An 18,831-nucleotide genomic window follows, 5' to 3' on the forward strand; every position below is an offset into this window, starting at 1 on the left:
TTATTGCGGTATGCGGGCCTCTCACTGCCGTGGCCTCTCCCGTTGCGGAGCACAGGCTCCGGACGTGCAGGCCCAGCGGCCATGGCCCACGGGCCCAGCCGCTCCGCGGCATGTGGGATCTTCCCGGACCGGGGCACGAACCCGTGTCCCCTGCATCGGCAGGCGGACTGTCAACCACTGCGCCACCAGGGAATCCCAAGAGATTTTTTTAATGTGAATTTATTTACATATATTATTTGGGCATTTTTCTTTGCCTCTTCTCAGAGAGTGAGATGAGCAGGGCCAAGTTTTTATTCAATTATTTATTTATTCAATAATTTTTTATTAATACGTGACCAGGTACCAGGTCTGGTGCTGCATGCTAAAGGTATCAGGATGAGCAGACAGAACACCGGCCATGCCCTCAAGGGTCTACGTTATGGTGCCATGAGAGAGAATACATCAAGTATATATAAAAGTTCTTGCTTCCCAGCTTTGTAAGATGAAGACGTTAGTGTCACTTTCCTTTCTTCTACCTCCTTCCCACCTCCCAAATTCTCCCGTATTTTGCTTTAATTTGTCTGGGCTGATAATATTTTTTTGGTAGCCATATGAAGCCCTCTGTCATTTACCTATCAGTTGAAAATTACTAAACATTTTCATTATTATTATTATTATTTTTTTTTTTTGCTGTACGCGGGCCTCTCACTGTTGTGGCCTCTCCCGTTGTGGAGCATAAGCTCCGGACGCACAGGCTCAGCGGCCATGGCTCACGGGCCTAGCCGCTCCGCGGCACGTGGGATCTTCCCGGACCGGGGCACGAACCCGTGTCCCCTGCATTGGCAGGAGGACGCTCAACCACTGCGCCACCAGGGAAGCCCTATTATTATTATTTTTATAAAGCTAGATAGCATGTCAGGATAACATTTCTTTCTGTATAACTCCAATGTCTCTCCTTTGTGACACACACACACAAATGGATTTTTTAAATTCCAAATTCTCAAACTATTTTACTTCGTTTTATTTTTAGATTGCGCCTTCCTTGATCATTCTTCCCTAGAGTTTCTGATTGGGTCTCTCTTATTTATGCTATAAAGAAAAACCTGTCTCCTTCACCGTATTGCTATTACCTTCCAGCTTCTTACACACTATCTGTTGCTTGGAATCCATTCCATTTCTTCTTCTTGAACCCTCTAACTTCCTATTCTAATAGGGATCTGCTGAGGCATGTTTGACCAACGACTTTCTTGTACAGTTTTTTTTTTTTTCTTTTAAATTTATTTTTGGCTGCATTGGGTCTTCATTGCTGTGCACGGCTCTCTCTAGTTGTGGCGAGCCAGCCAGGGCTACTCTTCTCTGCAGTGTGAGGGCTTCTCATTGCAGTGGCTTGTCTTGTTGCAGAGCTCAGGCTCTAGAGCGCAGGCTTAGTATTGTAGCACACGGGCTTAGTTGCTTCATGGCATGTGGGATCTTCCCCTGCATTGGCAGGCGGATTCTTAACCACTGTGCCACAAGGGAAACCCTCTTGTACAGTTTTATTATTGTTGTTGTCCTTCTTAATCTAGGCTTAGTCCTCTGCACACCCAGAGTCTGCTTCAGTGCTTTGTTGGGTTGGATCCACGTTTTCCTGAATTCCACGGACTCTTCTGCGAGTCTCTCAAATTCCTCCTTCTACACAGCTTCACCTACATGCTAATAAATCAAATTCCTTACCTTTTTCATGGACTTCCCTCAATGACCCGGTTGAGCTTGGAAAGGACCAGTGGGCAACACTGTCATGTACTGTTCATTCCACACTGTCCTACTTTTCCTCCGATGTGTTCTCTGTATTGAAAAACAGTTGTCTATTTCTTCCTCTATGAATCCTCCTTAGGTATATTGGTTTCAAAGACATCGGATAGTCTTCCCACCAAAATTATTTGTGTGCCAGAAACTATTTTATGTCCTTGTAACATTTGATGATTCCTGTAAGAAACGAGATATCTAAACTATAAGGGTAGATGAAATTAAGCCACTTTGGGGCACATTCCAGACAGTTTTCCTCATAGACCAAGGATGCAGGATCTGTATTACCAATGAAGAGATTAATAAAAGACAGATATCTTTCTTAAATTTAATTTTTATTTTATATTGGAATATAGTTGATTTATAATGTTGTGTTAGTTTCAGGTGTACAGCAAAGTGCTTCAGTTATGCATATACCTATATCCATTCTTTTTCAGACTCTTTTCCCATAGAGGTTATTAAGAGAATATTGAGTAGAGTTCCCTGTGCTATACAGTAGGCCCTTGTTGATTATCTATTTTGTATACAGTAGTGTGTATATGTTTATCCTAAACTTCTAATTAATTTATCCCTCCCTCCCACTTTTCTCCTTTGGTGACCGTAAGTTTGTTTTTACGTTTGTTTGTTTTTAAGTCTGTTTTAAGTTTGTTTTTACTTAAGCTTGTTTCGAAGTCTGTTTTAAGTTTGTTTGTTTTTAAGCTTGTTTGTGTTTAAGTTTGTTTGTTTTGAAGTCTGTGAGTCTGTTTCTGTTTTGTAAATAAGTTCGTTTGTATCATTTTTTTAGATTCCACATATAAGTGATATCGTATGATGTTTGTCTTTCTCTAAAAGACGGATAGCTTCAAAGGTCTCTCCTTTTCCCCATCCTCAAGTTATATTACACAACTAGGATCTTGTGGGGTGTGCGCATTGTCTTTTCAAAGGTCCTTACTGGTGCGTTTTCACCATCTTCTCTGCCCCAGGCCCTCAAATGCTGATGGTCGCCGTCTTCACTCTCACGGCGGCCGTGGCCCTGCTCCTGCTCGGCGCCCTCCTGGTGCTCAGGTACCTTCCAGCCCCTCTAACCTGCTGTGCTCCCCACTCAGAGAGGGAAGGGGGCGAGAGGGAGAAGGCACGTCTCTGGATGATAGTATACATTCACAAGAAGCTCTCTGGATAGAGCTAAGATCATGAAGGCATTCAGCATCAAAGACTCTATCAAGGGCAGAACATTACTCAGTGGGTGGATTAGAGCTTTGCCCTCAGAGACGTTTGAACTCAAATCCCAGTTCTGGACTTTACCGGTCGTGTGGTGTTAACCATATTATTAGCAACTTAAACATGTTACTGGGCTTCCCTGGTGGCGCAGTGGTTGAGAGTCCGCCTGCCGATGGAGGGCACGCGGGCTCGTGCCCCGGTCCGGGAAGATCCCACGTGCCGCCGAGCGGCTGGGCCCGTGAGCCATGGCCGCTGAGGCTGCGCGTCCGGAGCCTGTGCTCCGCAACGGGAGAGGCGCACAGCGGTGAGAGGCCCGCGTACCGCAAAAAAAAAAAAAAAAAAAAATGTTACTCAGCTTCAGTGTCCTCATCTGAACTGCTGTGAGGAGTTGAAATAAGGTCCATATCGTGACCATGTACCAGGCTTTCTACCGGTAGAAATAGCTATTTCTGCTGTTTTATTAGTATATCGTGGGCAGTTTCAGAGTCTCTATATTACATACTTTCAGGCCGGAAGAGGCTTTAGAAATCATACATTCCAAACCTCCTGCTTTAGCCTGAGGAAAGAGAGACCCAGAAAGCCAAATGGCTTGTCTGGAATCACATCACCAGAGACTGTGTTGGGCCAAAGGTAGAACTCAGTCCTTCTGACCATCAGTTCCATGATTGTTCTACTCAGCTTGGACATATGAAGAGCCTAGTGTAGTGCCAGAGACATAGTCTGTATACTCAGAAATATTTCTTGAGTATATAAATGAATGAGTGAGTCCCACACTACCTCCTAATCTGTGTGTGTTAAACACACAAAACTTTCTATCCCATTATAGTATCAGGATCACTCCCATTTCCTAACTAAACCAGACAACAGTTTTTCTCTATGTATCACACGCGTTGGTCTGTGTGTCACTGTGCCTTCTCATGATGAGAGTCCAGTCTGTTGCATGTCAATTAAAGGTTTCTGCAGGAAAGCGGGTAGATTGTTCTCTTCAGTCTAAAGGCAGAGCTTGACTCCTGTGACTCTGTATTACCAAGAAATGTAAGAGATGATTTACAGTGTATGGTGACCATTTAGTTGAAGGTAAGAGGAAACCAAAATTTGAGGAGAGTAAAGGCAGCCAATAGCAGGGCCACAGATGTGGCTATTGTCCCTCAGACACCAAGTCCAAATGGGCGTCAGCTTAAGATAGGATGAATCACAAAGTAAGAAACAGTAACAGGTGGAAACAGGCATTTTCCATTTTCTCTAAGCAGGGAAGGCAGAGATAGGGCTTCGTAATGGCGAGAGCAATACTGTGTCCATGAGGAGATATGGAAGACAGATGTTATTCTTATAGTTTTCCATTCCAACAGCTATGCAAGAAAAGTAGTGAATGATTTATAGCATCCTCTAATTCAATATGAATGGCAGTTGGCTCTGTGGAGTCCCAAGAGTCTTCTGCAGTGCAGAGATGAGAGTCTGGGAGCCTTCAAGGCCCTAATAGTCACACCACTTGCCACCAGGTCTTAGGACCAAAATCTTTGGCCAATAATATACTATTTTATATGTATCTAATAGAGGAATAGTCAGAGTTAGATGGAAGCATAGGAAGAGAATAATCATTTCTGCCTAGGGGACATTCACAAAGTCATCATCAATGACCTTGAGAAGGTGAGTAGGAGTTTGTCAAATGAGCACAAGCAAAGACAAACTCAGGGACAAATAAGCCAGTGGAAAAGAATACAGATTCTAGAATCTGACACGAGCAAGCGTGAGAACTTGGCATATGATGGGAACATTGTGAGTCAGTTGGGAGATGATGTTGGAACAGTAGGCTCTCAACAGGAAAAAAATGAAATTAAAGCCTTACCTGAAACAATACACAAAGATAAAGTTCATTCCATATGGATTGTAAATGGATTACAGACCTAAATGTGAGAAAGCAAACTCAAGAAATTAATAGAAAATGACTTTATGTCTCAAGTAGGAAAAGACTTCTCAGTCAAGATAAAAAAGAAAAGTCAAAGAAGAAAATAATATAACCATGACCTTAATAAAATCAAAACATTTGATACAGCAAAGCTCAATAAAGCCATAAACCAGAAGAAGGCATTTGCAACGCATCAAAGGACAAAAGGTTTGTTTTGCAGAATTTATAAGGGACTCTTGTAAAAAAATAAGGCAAAGACAATGCAATAGAAAAAATGGGCAAAATTATGAATAGGCAACTCTATAAAATAGCTAGAAAATATTTGAAAAGATATTTAATCTCTCTAATAATCAAGAAAATGAAATACAAAGCAACAAACACCATTTCACATACATCCTAAGGGTTAAAAAAAGTTAAACAATACCAAATGTTGTTAAGAATACGGAGGAAATGGGAATTTTCACAGTGGGAGGGCAAATTGGTGCAACCGCTTTGGGAAACAATTTGGCAATGTCTGTAAAGTTGTGAGTGTGCATTCCTATAACCCAAGAATGCTGCTTTGTCTATACTATCTGAGGGAAACAATCACAAATTCTTGACATTTTGAATGTTGGGTTACATGTTGTTACATTTTTCTCTGTGCTTTTCTGTTTTCTTAATGGATTTTTTAAAAGGCACAGATGCCGAAGAGGAACTGGCTTACTTAGGAATCTGATGTATCCTCTGTTTTCGCCTCACTCTTTCTGTGACATCAGTTGAAATTTTTTTTTTTTTTGCTGTACGCAGGCCTCTCACTGTTGTGGCCTCTCCCGTTGTGGAGCACAGGCTCCAGACGCGCAGGCTCAGCGGCCATGGCTCACGGGCCCAGCCGCTCCGCGGCATGTGGGATCTTCCCAGACCGGGGCACGAACCCGTGTCCCCTGCATCGGCAGGCGGACTCTCAACCACTGCGCCACCAGGGAAGCCCAGTTCAAATTTTTTATTATAATAAAGGGTTGCCTTAGTGAAGGATCTGAGAAAGTGAAATGAAAAAGAAAAAAAAAGAAAGAGTACAGAAGACCATCAGAAATGCTTACAGGTCCACAAAAGGCCAGAACTCACCAGTTTGGAAAACATGGAGTCACACCATTGGGCCAGCTGTACTCACCACGTATCCACCTGAGGGCATCATAGCTCTAGATTTCTCCTAGTGTTCAGAAACCGAATGGCATGAATACTAATAAAAACCTATTGGCTGGTTCTATTCCTTTCACAGAAAATATAAGGGAGACTATGCACTTCGTCAGAAAAAGTGGTTCCACATTCCTCCTGAAAATATCTTTCCCCTGGAGTCCAATGAGACCAACCATGTTAGCCTAAAGGTAAGGTGTCCCTTACCTGGTGAATGCAAGGGCTGGTGCAACTTGCCAGGGATTTGACAAGACTTTGGTACATGGTATGAAATGTTCCAGGCCACGATCATGTCTTTCAGAATCCAAGACTTAGATGTTTTCTAACTCTCAGCTTCCTGTCTTTCCCTTGGCTCTTCATTGTACTAAATGTCAGCTACTTGAATCAATGAACACTTCCGTGGAGGCTGAGATATGGCGTGTTACTCATTCTTTGCATCTGACCCAGAAGAGGAATGCACAGAGTGAGAATTTTTTATGGAAGGGATACGGAAATGGGTAGAGCATTTGAGTTCTTCTAAACCTTGGGGAGCTGCTCTGCCTACACTGAGGACGTGTGACTTACCTGCTTGTTGCTGAAAAGAGAGGTCTCTGCTGGTATTTGCCCACGATCTCCCTCAGCCAGGAAGTCTCAGCAGCAGCCCGTGATAACTCCTCCCCTCCACTGAGGTTGATGCGGGACCTAAGTGGTCTTACCTGCTCCCCACAGGGACCTCATGAGATGAACTTTATCATCATAACTTTGCCGATGAGGAAATTGAAGGGCAAAGAGTTGAGAAGCAGGGCAGGGTCACACACAACCAGTGAGTCAGATTGCTACAAATGGTAACAGCTAACATTTCCTGAGCACTTGTTACTTGCCAGATGCATTGACCCATTTCATTGTTCCCGAGCACTTTGAGGCAACAGGGCTAGAATTTCAGGAGCGTGGCCGCAACGTGAACCCAGTCTGTGTAACCGTGAAGACCACGATCCTAACATTGACCATACACCACAGCCTTATCAGAGGTTTTATACCGAAGCATACTAAGAGGAGATGGAGTTCCAGAACCTCCACGTGAAGGAGTGAGCAGGGTCCCTCAGAGTAGGGCCAAGCCAACAGGATCGTGTGACCCGGGGTGCCTCCCTGCCTAGAATCAGCAAAAGTAAAATTGCTTCATGGGTCAGGTTTGTGCTTGGAGCCTCTCCGCCAGCTCCTGGCATTCCACCCCAAGTCCTGCACACTGCACTCTGGTGCCTCAGGTCCCCTCACGGCTGTGCAAGGACTGGATCTTCCCATCCTCCAGAAATGCGCCACGCTCGGAAGTGATGCTCCTGTTACATCCTGAACCACAAGAATAAAGGTGCTGGTGGCAAAGACCAGGGACTTTCCCGGCAGTCCAGCGGTTAGGACTCCGAGCTTCCACTGCAAGAGGCACGGGTTCGAACCTTGGTCAGGGAACTAAGATCCCGCATGCTGTGCAGTGTGGCCGAAAAGTTAACCAACTAACTCACCAAATAAATAAATATTTTTTAAATTAAAAAAAAAAAAGACCAATCTGTCTCAGGCAAGTGTCAGGATGAAATCGATCTTGTGGTCATTCACAGTAAAATGTAAACAATCGTCAGATTATTGGATTTTCAAAGAGAGAATTTATTGACCTGAATGACTTACCGGCAGTACCCTGGGAAGGGGAGAGGAGACCTTTAGAAGGAGTGAGTGGTCCCCTGCCTCTGGTGTGACCCGAGGATGGGCTCCCACGTGGTTCACCTCTGCCGTGTCCAGCCATGGCTCCACTCCTCACAAGCCTCCCCCACTGCCTCAAAACCCCAATATTGCACTTTGTTCTTTGGGGTTAGGCCTAAAACATTGTATCTCTGCGCATTTTCTTAAAATATAAATACTCCTAGGAGTATACCCCATCTACCCCTTGTCAGGCATGACAGAATTTTTCTGAGTTAATTCATCAGTTGGCTAAGGAATAGGTCTTGGGGACAGTAACCGAGAAGGAGGAAGGTTAGAAGTGATTCAGAGCATTGGGGAGTCGCTGTCACTCTGAGGTGCAGCCCAGCTAGGGAGCAGGCGTCTGGGAATTGGCCATATGGAGAGGTCTTCCGTTGCTCTGAGTCCGGCAGGGCCGGGAGGAGGCAAAGTCAGCAAGAGGGGGAAATGCCACACAACCAGACAGGCAGTGGTTCAAGCTCTGGATAAGGAAGCAAGACTAAGGGGTGAGATGATGAAGAAAGCATCCTGGGCTAGAAGAGAGAGGGTCAGAAAACCAAGGCAGCCAGAGGGAGAGAAGTCAGCAAAGCCCCAGGGGAGAGCAACAGACAGAAAAAAATGGTAAAGATGCAGAGGACTCATTTGAGGATAAAACGCCTTTGTTTGCAAGAAAATGTCACAAAGTTTGTCTCAGTTGATTCCCAGGTATACCTCTGAGTTAGGATTGCCCAGATAAGGAAGGGACTGAGGCTCAAATGGTTTAAGTGACGTATCGAGGCCTGAGAGGGTGAAAAGAATACTAGACAAGAAGTCATGCTTGGGTTCCATGTGTTCTTAGGCCACATGTGGTATCATGTAACCCTTTTGTACCTCGTGTATAAAATGAGAAACAGGAGAAGGGGAGACAAGTGACATTTATTAATCTGCATTGTGCTGGGCATCATGCTTGGAATTGGATATAACTTATTTCACTCACATTTTCAAAATGTCCCTATGAGGTAAGTTTTAACAAATATAATACACAGGTTTTTATGAGAATCAAGTGGAAAGATGCAATAGTTCTCAATCTTTTTTCTGCCTTTAGACTGGCAGACCAAGAGCCATACTAGCCTGTAGGTGCATGTGTGTGTGTGTGTGTGTGTGTGTTGTGTTTCATTCCATATTTAACTTTTTAAAACATTAATTACCAAATACAAACATCTTGGAATGGCATCAGATGATCTGGCTACTCCAAGCTGAACCCAGAGCTGATGAGGCTGCCTTCTGAAGCCCCAGCACAGTGTCCTCACTTGCGTTGCCACTTGGGCATTTAGGCATGAGTTCGCAACTCAGATGCACAACATGCTCCCCTAAGAGCATCTGTCTGGGGCTACAGGCAATGGCTCCCAATAGATGGGGGAGCTGAGAGAGAAGGAAGCAAAGGAAATCGCTGGCTGAAATAAGCCACAGGAGGAAGGGAGGAAAACTCAGGGTTAAGCTGGCGGATAGTTGGAAGGAAGATAGCGTTGGAGGGAGAACGTGAGAATGATAGGGAACACAAGTCAATTATGACAGTTTTTCTGAGCCTGCCCAGAGTGCTGTGAGCAAACTACAACAGATACAGCCCACCCGCAGAGCCTCTCAGCCTTGACTGGCAGGTGGGGGGTGGGGTGGGGAAACTAGATATGGAGCTTCTGGAATAATTGGCCTTTCTTTGTGCCAGATCGATGATGACAAGAGACGTGATACAATCCAGAGACTACGACAGTGCAAGTACGACAAAAAGGTGACTCTAGTCTCCTCTGCTCTTCTGAACTCTCAATCAGGGGTATGTGCTGGGCCTTCTGACTCATTGTCGCCCCAGCTCTGATGTTGGCAGTGTGATGGCCGGGGTTCCCGGGCTGACCCCAAGGGCTGTTCTTGGAGCCTTTCACAGGGGTGGGCAGGGCTCTGCTTCAAGGGTTACAACACTCACAAGTCATGAGTATATTGAAGGAAAAATAGAATTTTTAAGAGGGAGAGAGTGAAGGAAGGAAAAGGAAAAATTAAAGAGATTCAGAGCAGTCCAGGCACCCCTGTGTATATTTCGGCTCATTGCAGTGGGAATATGACAATCCCATAGGGGGCTTTTATATCTTCTTTCCCTCCCCCCCTCCCTCCCTCCCTCCCTCTCTCTCTCTCCCTTCCTCCCTTCCTGCCTTCCTTACTTCCTTTCTTTTCATTTAGTCATTTTTAAGAAACATTCCCATCTGAGCCTACCATATCCCAGGCACTAGTTACCAAGGATATAAACAGCAATAAAAGTGTTACCACTCTCGGGCTTCCCTGGTGGCGCAGTGCTTGAGAGTCCGCCTGCCGATGCAGGAGACGCGGGGTCGTGCCCCGTTTCGGGAAGATCCCACATGCCGCGGAGCGGCTGGGCCCGTGAGCCATGGCCACTGAGCCTGCGCGTCCGGAGCCTGTGCTCCGCAAATGGGAGAGGCCACAACAGTGAGAGGCCCTCATAACGCAAGAAAAAAAAAAAAAAGTGTTACCACTCTCGAGAGCTTACAGTATTGTGGAAAGATAGACACGTGAGCAAATTGTAACATGCATATGAGTGGTCATGCTACATTATCTCCTTAATTCAATGGATCTTTGCAGCGAGTGATTCTAAAGGATCTGAAGCACAACGATGGCAATTTCACCGAGAAACAGAAGATAGAATTGAACAAGGTATGCGTCCCTTACTTAAAACGTTTAAGTGAGAAATAGCTTCACTCCATTTTCCCCAAGCGTTGAGGTCCCTGGTGGAGCAAAGTGTTATTGGGGATGCTGACAGAGAAGCCCTCAGACCAAGAAATGGGTGACCATACTCGCTGAAAATTGTACCAAAATATGTTGAAGAGTGATTTTTGATGGTGTAAAACATGTTGGCATGTCCTAGAAACTGGTCCTGATGTGATTTGAGAGTACTCAAAGGTTTGTATTCAAGTCCCCTTGCTGACAAAAGAAAGGCTGTGGGGTAAGATGTAATTCCAAGTGCAGTAGGAAATGAACTGACACTTCATTGTATCAAGAGCAATACATCTTCCCAGAGATCTGAGACACGGCATGTTTTATTAACATACTAGTTTTTATTTATTTTTTGCGGTTTTTTTTTTTTTTTTACGGTATGCGGGCCTCTCACTGCTGTGGCCTCTTCCGCCGCGAAACATATTAGTTTTTACTCAGGCGCTCCTTTCTGGCTGACTTGCTTTGTAAATAAACATGTTATATCTTAGTTGCTCCAGATTGACTATTACAACCTAACCAAGTTCTACGGCACGGTGAAGCTTGATTCCATGATCTTTGGGGTGATTGAGTACTGCGAGAGAGGATCCCTCCGGGTAAGGAACCAGGATCATTTCCAATTCCCTAACTAGCCAACCATATGCAAAAAAGAATATTTAGTAGCGATTTTAAAGGCTCACTCAGTGAAATAATATCAGAGAGTTATCAGGAAAAGTGTATGGGCCCATATGCTTGTCAAACTAGATCACTCAGACTTTGTCAGTCATCCATATTATATCTTTATAAGAATACTAGCTAAAAAATATTCAGGAGTGTAGACTTGAAAAAACAAAGAACAGATGTGGAATAGTGATTGCCTCTTGATTCATTTTATTTTACTGGCATACTTGCTTTTGTATTAAAAGGAAACTGGATGGTCATTACGATAGCAAGGAGGCTTGTTCATAAGTCCTAGTTCTCCTGTCTAAATCCTACCATTGTCTCCCTTGGGAAGGATTGAGGATGACCCAGGAGTTGCCAGATGGGGTCAGGAATTCTGGCTGAACAAGTCCAAAGCAGAAAAAGAAAGACAGGACTGAGGCAAGTTCTTGGGAAGAACCAACTATCGAGCTAAGAATATGAAATCATTGGCTAGTTCAGAAGGGCAGGCACACACAGAAGCATTCATACAAAAAACAAAGTCAGGTGTCGAAACAAAGGGGAGGGGCAGGAAGGAAACCAGGACAATTGCTTCAAAGAGCATCAAAATATTTGCTGCTCACCTTGAGCACTTTCTAGGCATATGTTACAAGAGCTTTCAGCCTTTTAAATACCTTTGGGTAGGGTGACCATATAATTTCATTCTCAGGATCCTTTGAGAATGAAAGGGGGTACCAAAATAATTATGTGGTAACAGCAGACATAAACTGCAACTGGCCCCAAACAAACCAGGAATTGTGGTCACCCTACCTATGGGCTCCTTTCCGACCTTGTATCTCTTAAAAACCTCAACGTTTTCCCCAACAAAGCCAGAATACTAATATTGGGGGCAGCAGCGGCTTCAAAGAGGTCCAAACATTCATAATTCAATAAAATTTTAAGATAATAAAAAGTGCTGAACTAATAACTTAAATATTTTTGTTCAATAAGCTTCAATTAAAAAAAAAAAAAAAGAACACAAGAGGGAGTTCCCTGACAATCCAGTGGTTAGGACTCCGCAATTCCACTGCAGGCGGCACGAGTTGGATACTGAACTAAGATCCTGCATGCTGCACGCATCGTGGCCAAAAAAGAAAAAAAAAAAAAAAAAAGAATGTAGCTTTAAAAATGTATGTGTGACATAAACTGAAATCTGTCTTCAAAGAAAACAATTATATCCCTAAATGCTATTCTCTCTTAAAAAAATAATCTAAGTATTCAATGCAAAATTTAGAAGAATAACTATGGCCTAAGGACAGGAAACCTTCACAATTCAATTACTATAAAACTGGTAAATTTTTAAAGTGCATTCATGAGTTGTTTATTTTTAAAAAAAACTACAAAACATACAAGCTTTTCATACTTCTAATTAAGTCTCTAAAACAAACATAAAAATACACAAAAGTGAAAATTAAAAAAAATAAAGCTATGAAAAAGATGCTTTCAATTATGAAAGAATGTCATGACTATTAAGTTAAAAAAAATCTAAAAAAAAAGGAAAAACTTCAGAAACAGTATAATCATGAAAACTGGACTCAAAGTAAAAACTTAAGGAAGTCAGTAACAATAGAAGAAATTAACACTCCCATTACAAAGAAAACCAGATTCAGCTTAATTTTTCTAAACTTCAATGAATAATTCTCATCATCTATGTAAATACTGTTCTCATCATCTATGTAAATACTGTTCTAAAGTTAAACAAAAACATGAACATCCTCTAAATTCATTTAACATTCAACAAGGCTAGCATAAAGTTGATACTTAAATGTGATTAAAGACTAATTACATTTATGAATGTAAATGGAAAAATTATAGATAAAATACTGGTAACTAAGCCAGTTGTATATGAAAAGTGTAATACAACTAGATACAGTTAATTCTACGAATAGAAAAAATATTACTCTAATGCATCATATCAAAAGGTCTTTGGTGAAAGACCATATGATCATTTTAATTGATGCTGAAAGTGATCGTTTAAATTGCTGCTGATATAATAAAATAAACACATTTCTAATAATAACAATTTCAGGTCTTTCAAAATTCAGTGTTTTCTATACAAAGGCTAGACCGTATCTGATTCATTTGATTTCAGTGCAACAGAAATTTCCAATTAACAGAGCCTGGTCAAAGGGTTTCACAAATGCCCAGCCAACATTTAAATATCATATACGTAGTGTTTTTGGCTCTCTACCCTATGGTGGGAAACTTCAATTACCTGAGTGGTCCTGGGCCCCCCATCTGGCATTGCTGACTCATGCTGGGAGCAGACCACACAGAAGCTTCTACAGGAAACTTATCCACTCCTTTGTATCGTGAACCTCAAAGCAAAGGCTGTGCCTTTGCAAACTACATTCCCCTCCCTGATGTAATCCTTTTAGGCTTCAATCCATGGCAAATCCCATCAGAAAACTACTTTTGTGGGGAAACAAATGAGAAAGTCTCTCCCTAGACAGAGTAAAAACAATATACTTCCCATCTAATAAATATACAGCAACCAGGACTTCCCTGGTGGCACAGTGGTTAAGAATCCGCCTGCTAATGCACGGGACATGGGTTCGATCCCTGGTCCGGGAAGATCGCACATGCCGCGGAGCAACTAAGCCCGTGCACCACAACTACTGAGCCTGCGCTCTAGAGCCCGCGAGCCGCAACTACTGAGCCCGCGTGCCACAACTACCGAAGCCCGCGAGCCCAGAGCCTGCACACCACAACAAGAGAAGCCACCACAATGAGAAGCCTGTGCACCACGATGAAGAGTGGCCCCCGTTCGCCGCAACTAGAGAGAGCCCGCGCGCGGCAACGAAGACCCAACGCAGCCCAAACATAAATTACTCAATTAATTTAAAAAATATATACAGCAACCTTGGCTAACCTTGTTTAGGAACAGTTGATTCATTCATGCAATAAACATTTATCAAACATCTATTCTGTGCCCGACACTTACTAGATGTTGCAGATACCAGTAAATGAAGATTATCACAGAGTTGACATTTTCGTAAGGAGAAAGTAAACAAATAAAAACGTAAAAAATGTCAGTGCTCAAGGAAAGAGTTACTTAGGGTTTGTCTGCTCAGAACTCCTCTCCCTTAACTTGGCCTGCTATCCACAGCCCGTTATCTGAAATGACTGACGGCTTTGGACCATCTGTTGGAAACTATTGGTACAGTGCCTCAGTTAAAACTGAGCGTTTTCGGGCTTCCCTGGTGGCGCAGTTGTTGAGAGTCCGCCTGCCGATGCAGGGGACACGGGTTCGTGCCCCGGTCCGGGAAGATCCCACATGCCGCGGAGCGGCTGGGCCCGTGAGACATGGCCGCTGAGCCTGCGCGTCTGGAGCCTGTGCTCCGCAACGGGAGAGACCACAACAGTGAGAGGCCCGCGTACAGCAAAAAAAAAAAAAAAAAAAAAAAAAAAAAAAAAAAAAAAAAAAAAAAAAAAAAAACTGAGCGTTTTCCCCAAACAAGAAACTATTGTTAGGTTCTCAGGGTGATGTTTAGTTTTACTGTGAAGAATAGTTTTCAGCTTAGTTAAAACCCTGTATCTTGATAGAACCATCATCACATTAATACTGTGAGTTCAAAATTCTAGGTCCTACAGTTCCCGCAAAAGTCCAAGCGCTCTGTCTTAACGACAGAGGACTTAGTAAACAGAATAAACACTTAGAGGTATTAAGCCAGTGGATACAGTTGATCATGTAAGTGAAAACATAGCCTAATGAAGGAATTTCCTAATAGCAATTCCTTGTTGAAAAACACTAGGGTAATTTTGCTGAGACAGAGCCTGCGTCTCAGCCCACCACCCCACTCTCCTGGCAGGTGCCTGCTCATTCCTTTACTCCTGGTGGAAGAACTGGTGTATTGGATCTATGATCATCTCCTGGTCATCTCCTTGGGATAAGAACCACCTAATGTTTCTTAAATCAGAGAGAAAAGAAACACATGTTCAGGAAAACCAGGACAATGGAGTTCCAACTTGTTCCTGAGCCCAAGGCCTCATGATCAGAAAGTCATTATTTGCCTATAAGAGTCTTTCCACAGTAGCCTCCTTCAGACAACTCATCTTCTTCTTTTTCTCCTGCTCAGGAAGTTTTAAATGACACAATTTCCTATCCTGATGGTACATTCATGGATTGGGAGTTTAAGATCTCTGTCTTGTATGACATTGCTAAGGTAAGAGACCCACAAACACAAAAGACATTTATGAAAGTTAAATCTGGGAAAACAGATCTAGCAAGCTATTGCATTGGTCTCTTCATCTGTAAAATGATAATAAAAATAGTACCTATGTCATAGGGTTGTCGTGAGGATTTTATGAAACAATGCATGTGCTCCGAATAAGACCTGACAAGCAGGTATTCAATATATGTTGGCCATTATTATTTTTATTATTAAATTCTTTCTACATTGGGCTTGGGGCACATATTTTCACAGATTTGCTGGAAGTAAAAAAATCACGTAAGGTCTCAGAGAAGATGACTGAATCCTCATCTTCGTAAGAGAAAATATTAAGGGCAGGCATTCGTCTTGCATGAGGCAATAATAAATCTGGACATGTATATTTCCCAGATGTGCTATGAAAAGGAAGTGGATACCAGTAACTAGGGCCCCATTCAAGAATGAAGAAAAGCGAGTCCCTAGAGTAAGCTATGTGATACAGTCTTAAATCACTTGAAAGTCACATAGGATCAGAATCAGTTGGAAAAAATGTGACACAATACCTTATTTGGTACATTTCACCCCTGGGATCAAGGCCGAACACCAGTTTCTGCAATACCACCTCTGGCCACCAGGGGGAGGCACATCAGCCCAAAAAGGGCTTCCTCTTTCAAAACAGAATGAATCATTCATTCTATTTCAGAATAGAATGAAACCGTTTAGACTTTAGGAAATAATCTAGCCTCACTCCTCCCTTCAGGAAGGCAAGGCCTTATTCATATTTTTTCATTGAGGTAGCAGAGGACTAGAGACATACCCAAGGTCACAGACAGAATAAGTGGTAAGCAGAAACGCTTTAAAAAAATAGGATCAGTCTTTGGTTCATATTATATACAACTACTAAACAGACTCTTCAGACAATTGCCTTTTACTGTGTCACCTAAATAGACTCCAAAACTAGATGCAGTGCTTAGGCAAATATTGGGGCTTTGACAACATTTTGAAAGTTAAACTTAATGGAATTAAATTTAAAATTTAATGGTGATTCTATCTGCATGCCAAAATAATTTCAAAACGTCATTTCTTTCCTTAAAATAATGGAGCTGCTGAAAAGTGTCATATCTCTTTGTTTTCCTGTTATCTGAAAAACTACAGGGGATGTCATATCTGCACTCCAGTAAGACGGAAGTACATGGTCGTCTGAAATCCACCAACTGCGTGGTGGATAGTAGAATGGTGGTGAAGATAACTGATTTTGGCTGCAATTCCATTTTACCTCCAAGAAAAGGTCTGTCATGAATGAAATTTTTACTAGTTTCCCACTTAAAAAATTTTTTTTTCTCACAAGTCCATGTAAGGTGCTCAGGAAATGGTGATACTGATGAGAAAATAAACACTTGGAGTTGTAAGAGGCATCAGCTGGGTCATTCTCCAGCACTACCCCCTTCTCAGTGTTCAGTGCATGCTTGTCGAGTTGAACAAATCTCCTCTGTGGATTTCCTTCATCTGTGTGTCCCTTGATATCAGGGAGAAATCATAAAGAAGTTATCGGCTTGTGGAAGCAGGACTGCATGAAAAAATACAGAAGTTAGAGCAGTAAGAGATCTTAGAAATCGTCTGATCGAACCCTCTTCATTTGTAGAAGACAGAATTGAAGCTCAGAGGTTAAGAGGTTTGCCCAAGAAGATAGAGTACAAGGCTGAGGACCCGTTTCCCAATTCTAGACTTCATTCATTTATCTGTGATAATGATAAGAAATGATGATGATAAGAAAAAAGTCTTATCAGTAAAACATATTCATACTTATCCCTTTCGGGATTGTGATGAGGGTCAAAAAAGTAACACACAAAAAAGTGATTTGTAGAATATAAAGGGCTTTTCATGTTGAACATTCACCTGTTCTTTACTAGAATTCAGGGTGAAACAGCCTCAGAAGGCTAGGACTCATATATGCCTCAAAATACTACCTGGATCCAAAAACTAAATTCTACCTCTAATTCTACTTTGGAATCCTCTAGTTTTCCCTTAATGGATGAAAAATTAGAGTTCTGCCCCCCACTTCTTCAGTCATGTCAAGGATGCTAGGACATTGGACTCAATCTAGTAAGTGCTTGTTGAGGACCTACTGTGTGCCAAGCAGTGCTCATCATGGAGTGAGCAAATCTCTTTCATGAAATGACTCACCTTCATGAAATGACTCACCATGACACAGCATCAGATGAACTGCAGGCCAAATCCTATCCTTCTGGACATCATCCAGTTATACCTACCTATCTGTGGGGGTCGGTTATTGGAAATTTTAGCATAAGTAGATTTATTTCCCTTCCCACGAGTTTAACCATTAGGATCAGTCGTTCGTGAATCACAAGCCACATGAATTCACAAGACATAAATTCAAAAAGGCAGTGAACAGTTGGATGGAAAACTAAATGAGGAAAGTGTGCTTCATCTTAAGCATCTCACCGTACTGAAAACACATGAATCTGTAGGTTTATTTAATTGAAAATGCTGAAGGTGGAAATCTCAAAAAGTCTGTAAGGAGCTAGGTGATTCTGGAAAACTTCCAAGGGATGTTGGAGGATAATTAATTGTATGCCCTCATTATTATACATAAGATATGTGATAGGGGTCCAAAACCCAAGTGTCTATATATAGGAGCCAAACACAGGACACAGGAGTGCTTCACTCTTGTGAAGCAGACTTGATGGAAAGCACTAGGAATAGCAGGCACACTAGTGAAACGTGAATAAAGTGTGTACATTCTTTTTTTAAATAATGCTGCGAGCACCAAAGAAAACACATCTGTGGATAATAGCTGACTTCATGGCTGCCAGTATGTCACACCCAGAAAATATCAGTGATGGTCTCTTTGTTCAAATGTTCTGTCTTTATTTTCTTTTAGGAAACGTTATCAATATATGTATTTATAATGTTTTATATTACATAAAATATATAAATATATAGTTTTAAGATATTTATAGAGGCTTTCATAGGTTTATGCCATATGTTCCGTAAGCTATTAAATCCTCAGCCTCTTACATTCTACTGCCTTCACCCCACAAGTATTTACTGAGCGCTTCCTATACCCCAGGTGCTGGTCTAGGTAGACCTTGAGGGTTTTCAGAACTGTGAACCAAGCAGTTTTAGGGAAGGTGTTGCCATATCTCCTCACCCAAATCCTGGCATTACCTAGTCAGCTTGGAAGGCAAGTGTGTGTTCTGCCCCATCACCAGCATCAGCTTGGTAGAGGGACTTAAAAATAAAAGCAAGTTGGGGACCTCTGGGCCGCTCACCCCCGCCTCAACCTCGCCATCTCAATGCTGAACGCACAGACCTGTGGACTGCCCCGGAGCACCTGCGCCAAGCCAACATCTCGCAGAAAGGAGATGTGTACAGCTATGGGATCATCGCCCAGGAGATCATCCTGCGGAGAGAAACCTTCTACACGCTCAGCTGTCGGGACCAGAAGGGTGAGAGTCTGACCCTTCGGGGGGTCTTCTCTGGGACCCAGCA

General features: G+C 42.6%; 1 protein-coding gene across 1 annotated transcript in view; it reads left to right on the forward strand.

Annotated features, from left to right (window-relative positions):
- Positions 1-18,831, forward strand: part of GUCY2C (guanylate cyclase 2C) — a 70,499-nt gene that overhangs the window by 27,727 nt on the left and 23,941 nt on the right. Inside the window, exons 11-18 of the mRNA XM_007454632.1 lie at positions 2,727-2,808; positions 6,123-6,228; positions 9,441-9,503; positions 10,361-10,432; positions 10,981-11,085; positions 15,247-15,333; positions 16,474-16,606; positions 18,651-18,788. Coding sequence (XP_007454694.1) covers positions 2,727-2,808; positions 6,123-6,228; positions 9,441-9,503; positions 10,361-10,432; positions 10,981-11,085; positions 15,247-15,333; positions 16,474-16,606; positions 18,651-18,788 — 786 coding nt within the window. The remainder of the gene's footprint in view (positions 1-2,726; positions 2,809-6,122; positions 6,229-9,440; positions 9,504-10,360; positions 10,433-10,980; positions 11,086-15,246; positions 15,334-16,473; positions 16,607-18,650; positions 18,789-18,831) is intronic.

This window comes from Lipotes vexillifer, unplaced genomic scaffold (genome assembly GCF_000442215.2).
Source record: "Lipotes vexillifer unplaced genomic scaffold, Lipotes_vexillifer_v1.1 scaffold911, whole genome shotgun sequence".
Taxonomy (NCBI): Eukaryota; Metazoa; Chordata; class Mammalia; order Artiodactyla; family Lipotidae; genus Lipotes; species Lipotes vexillifer.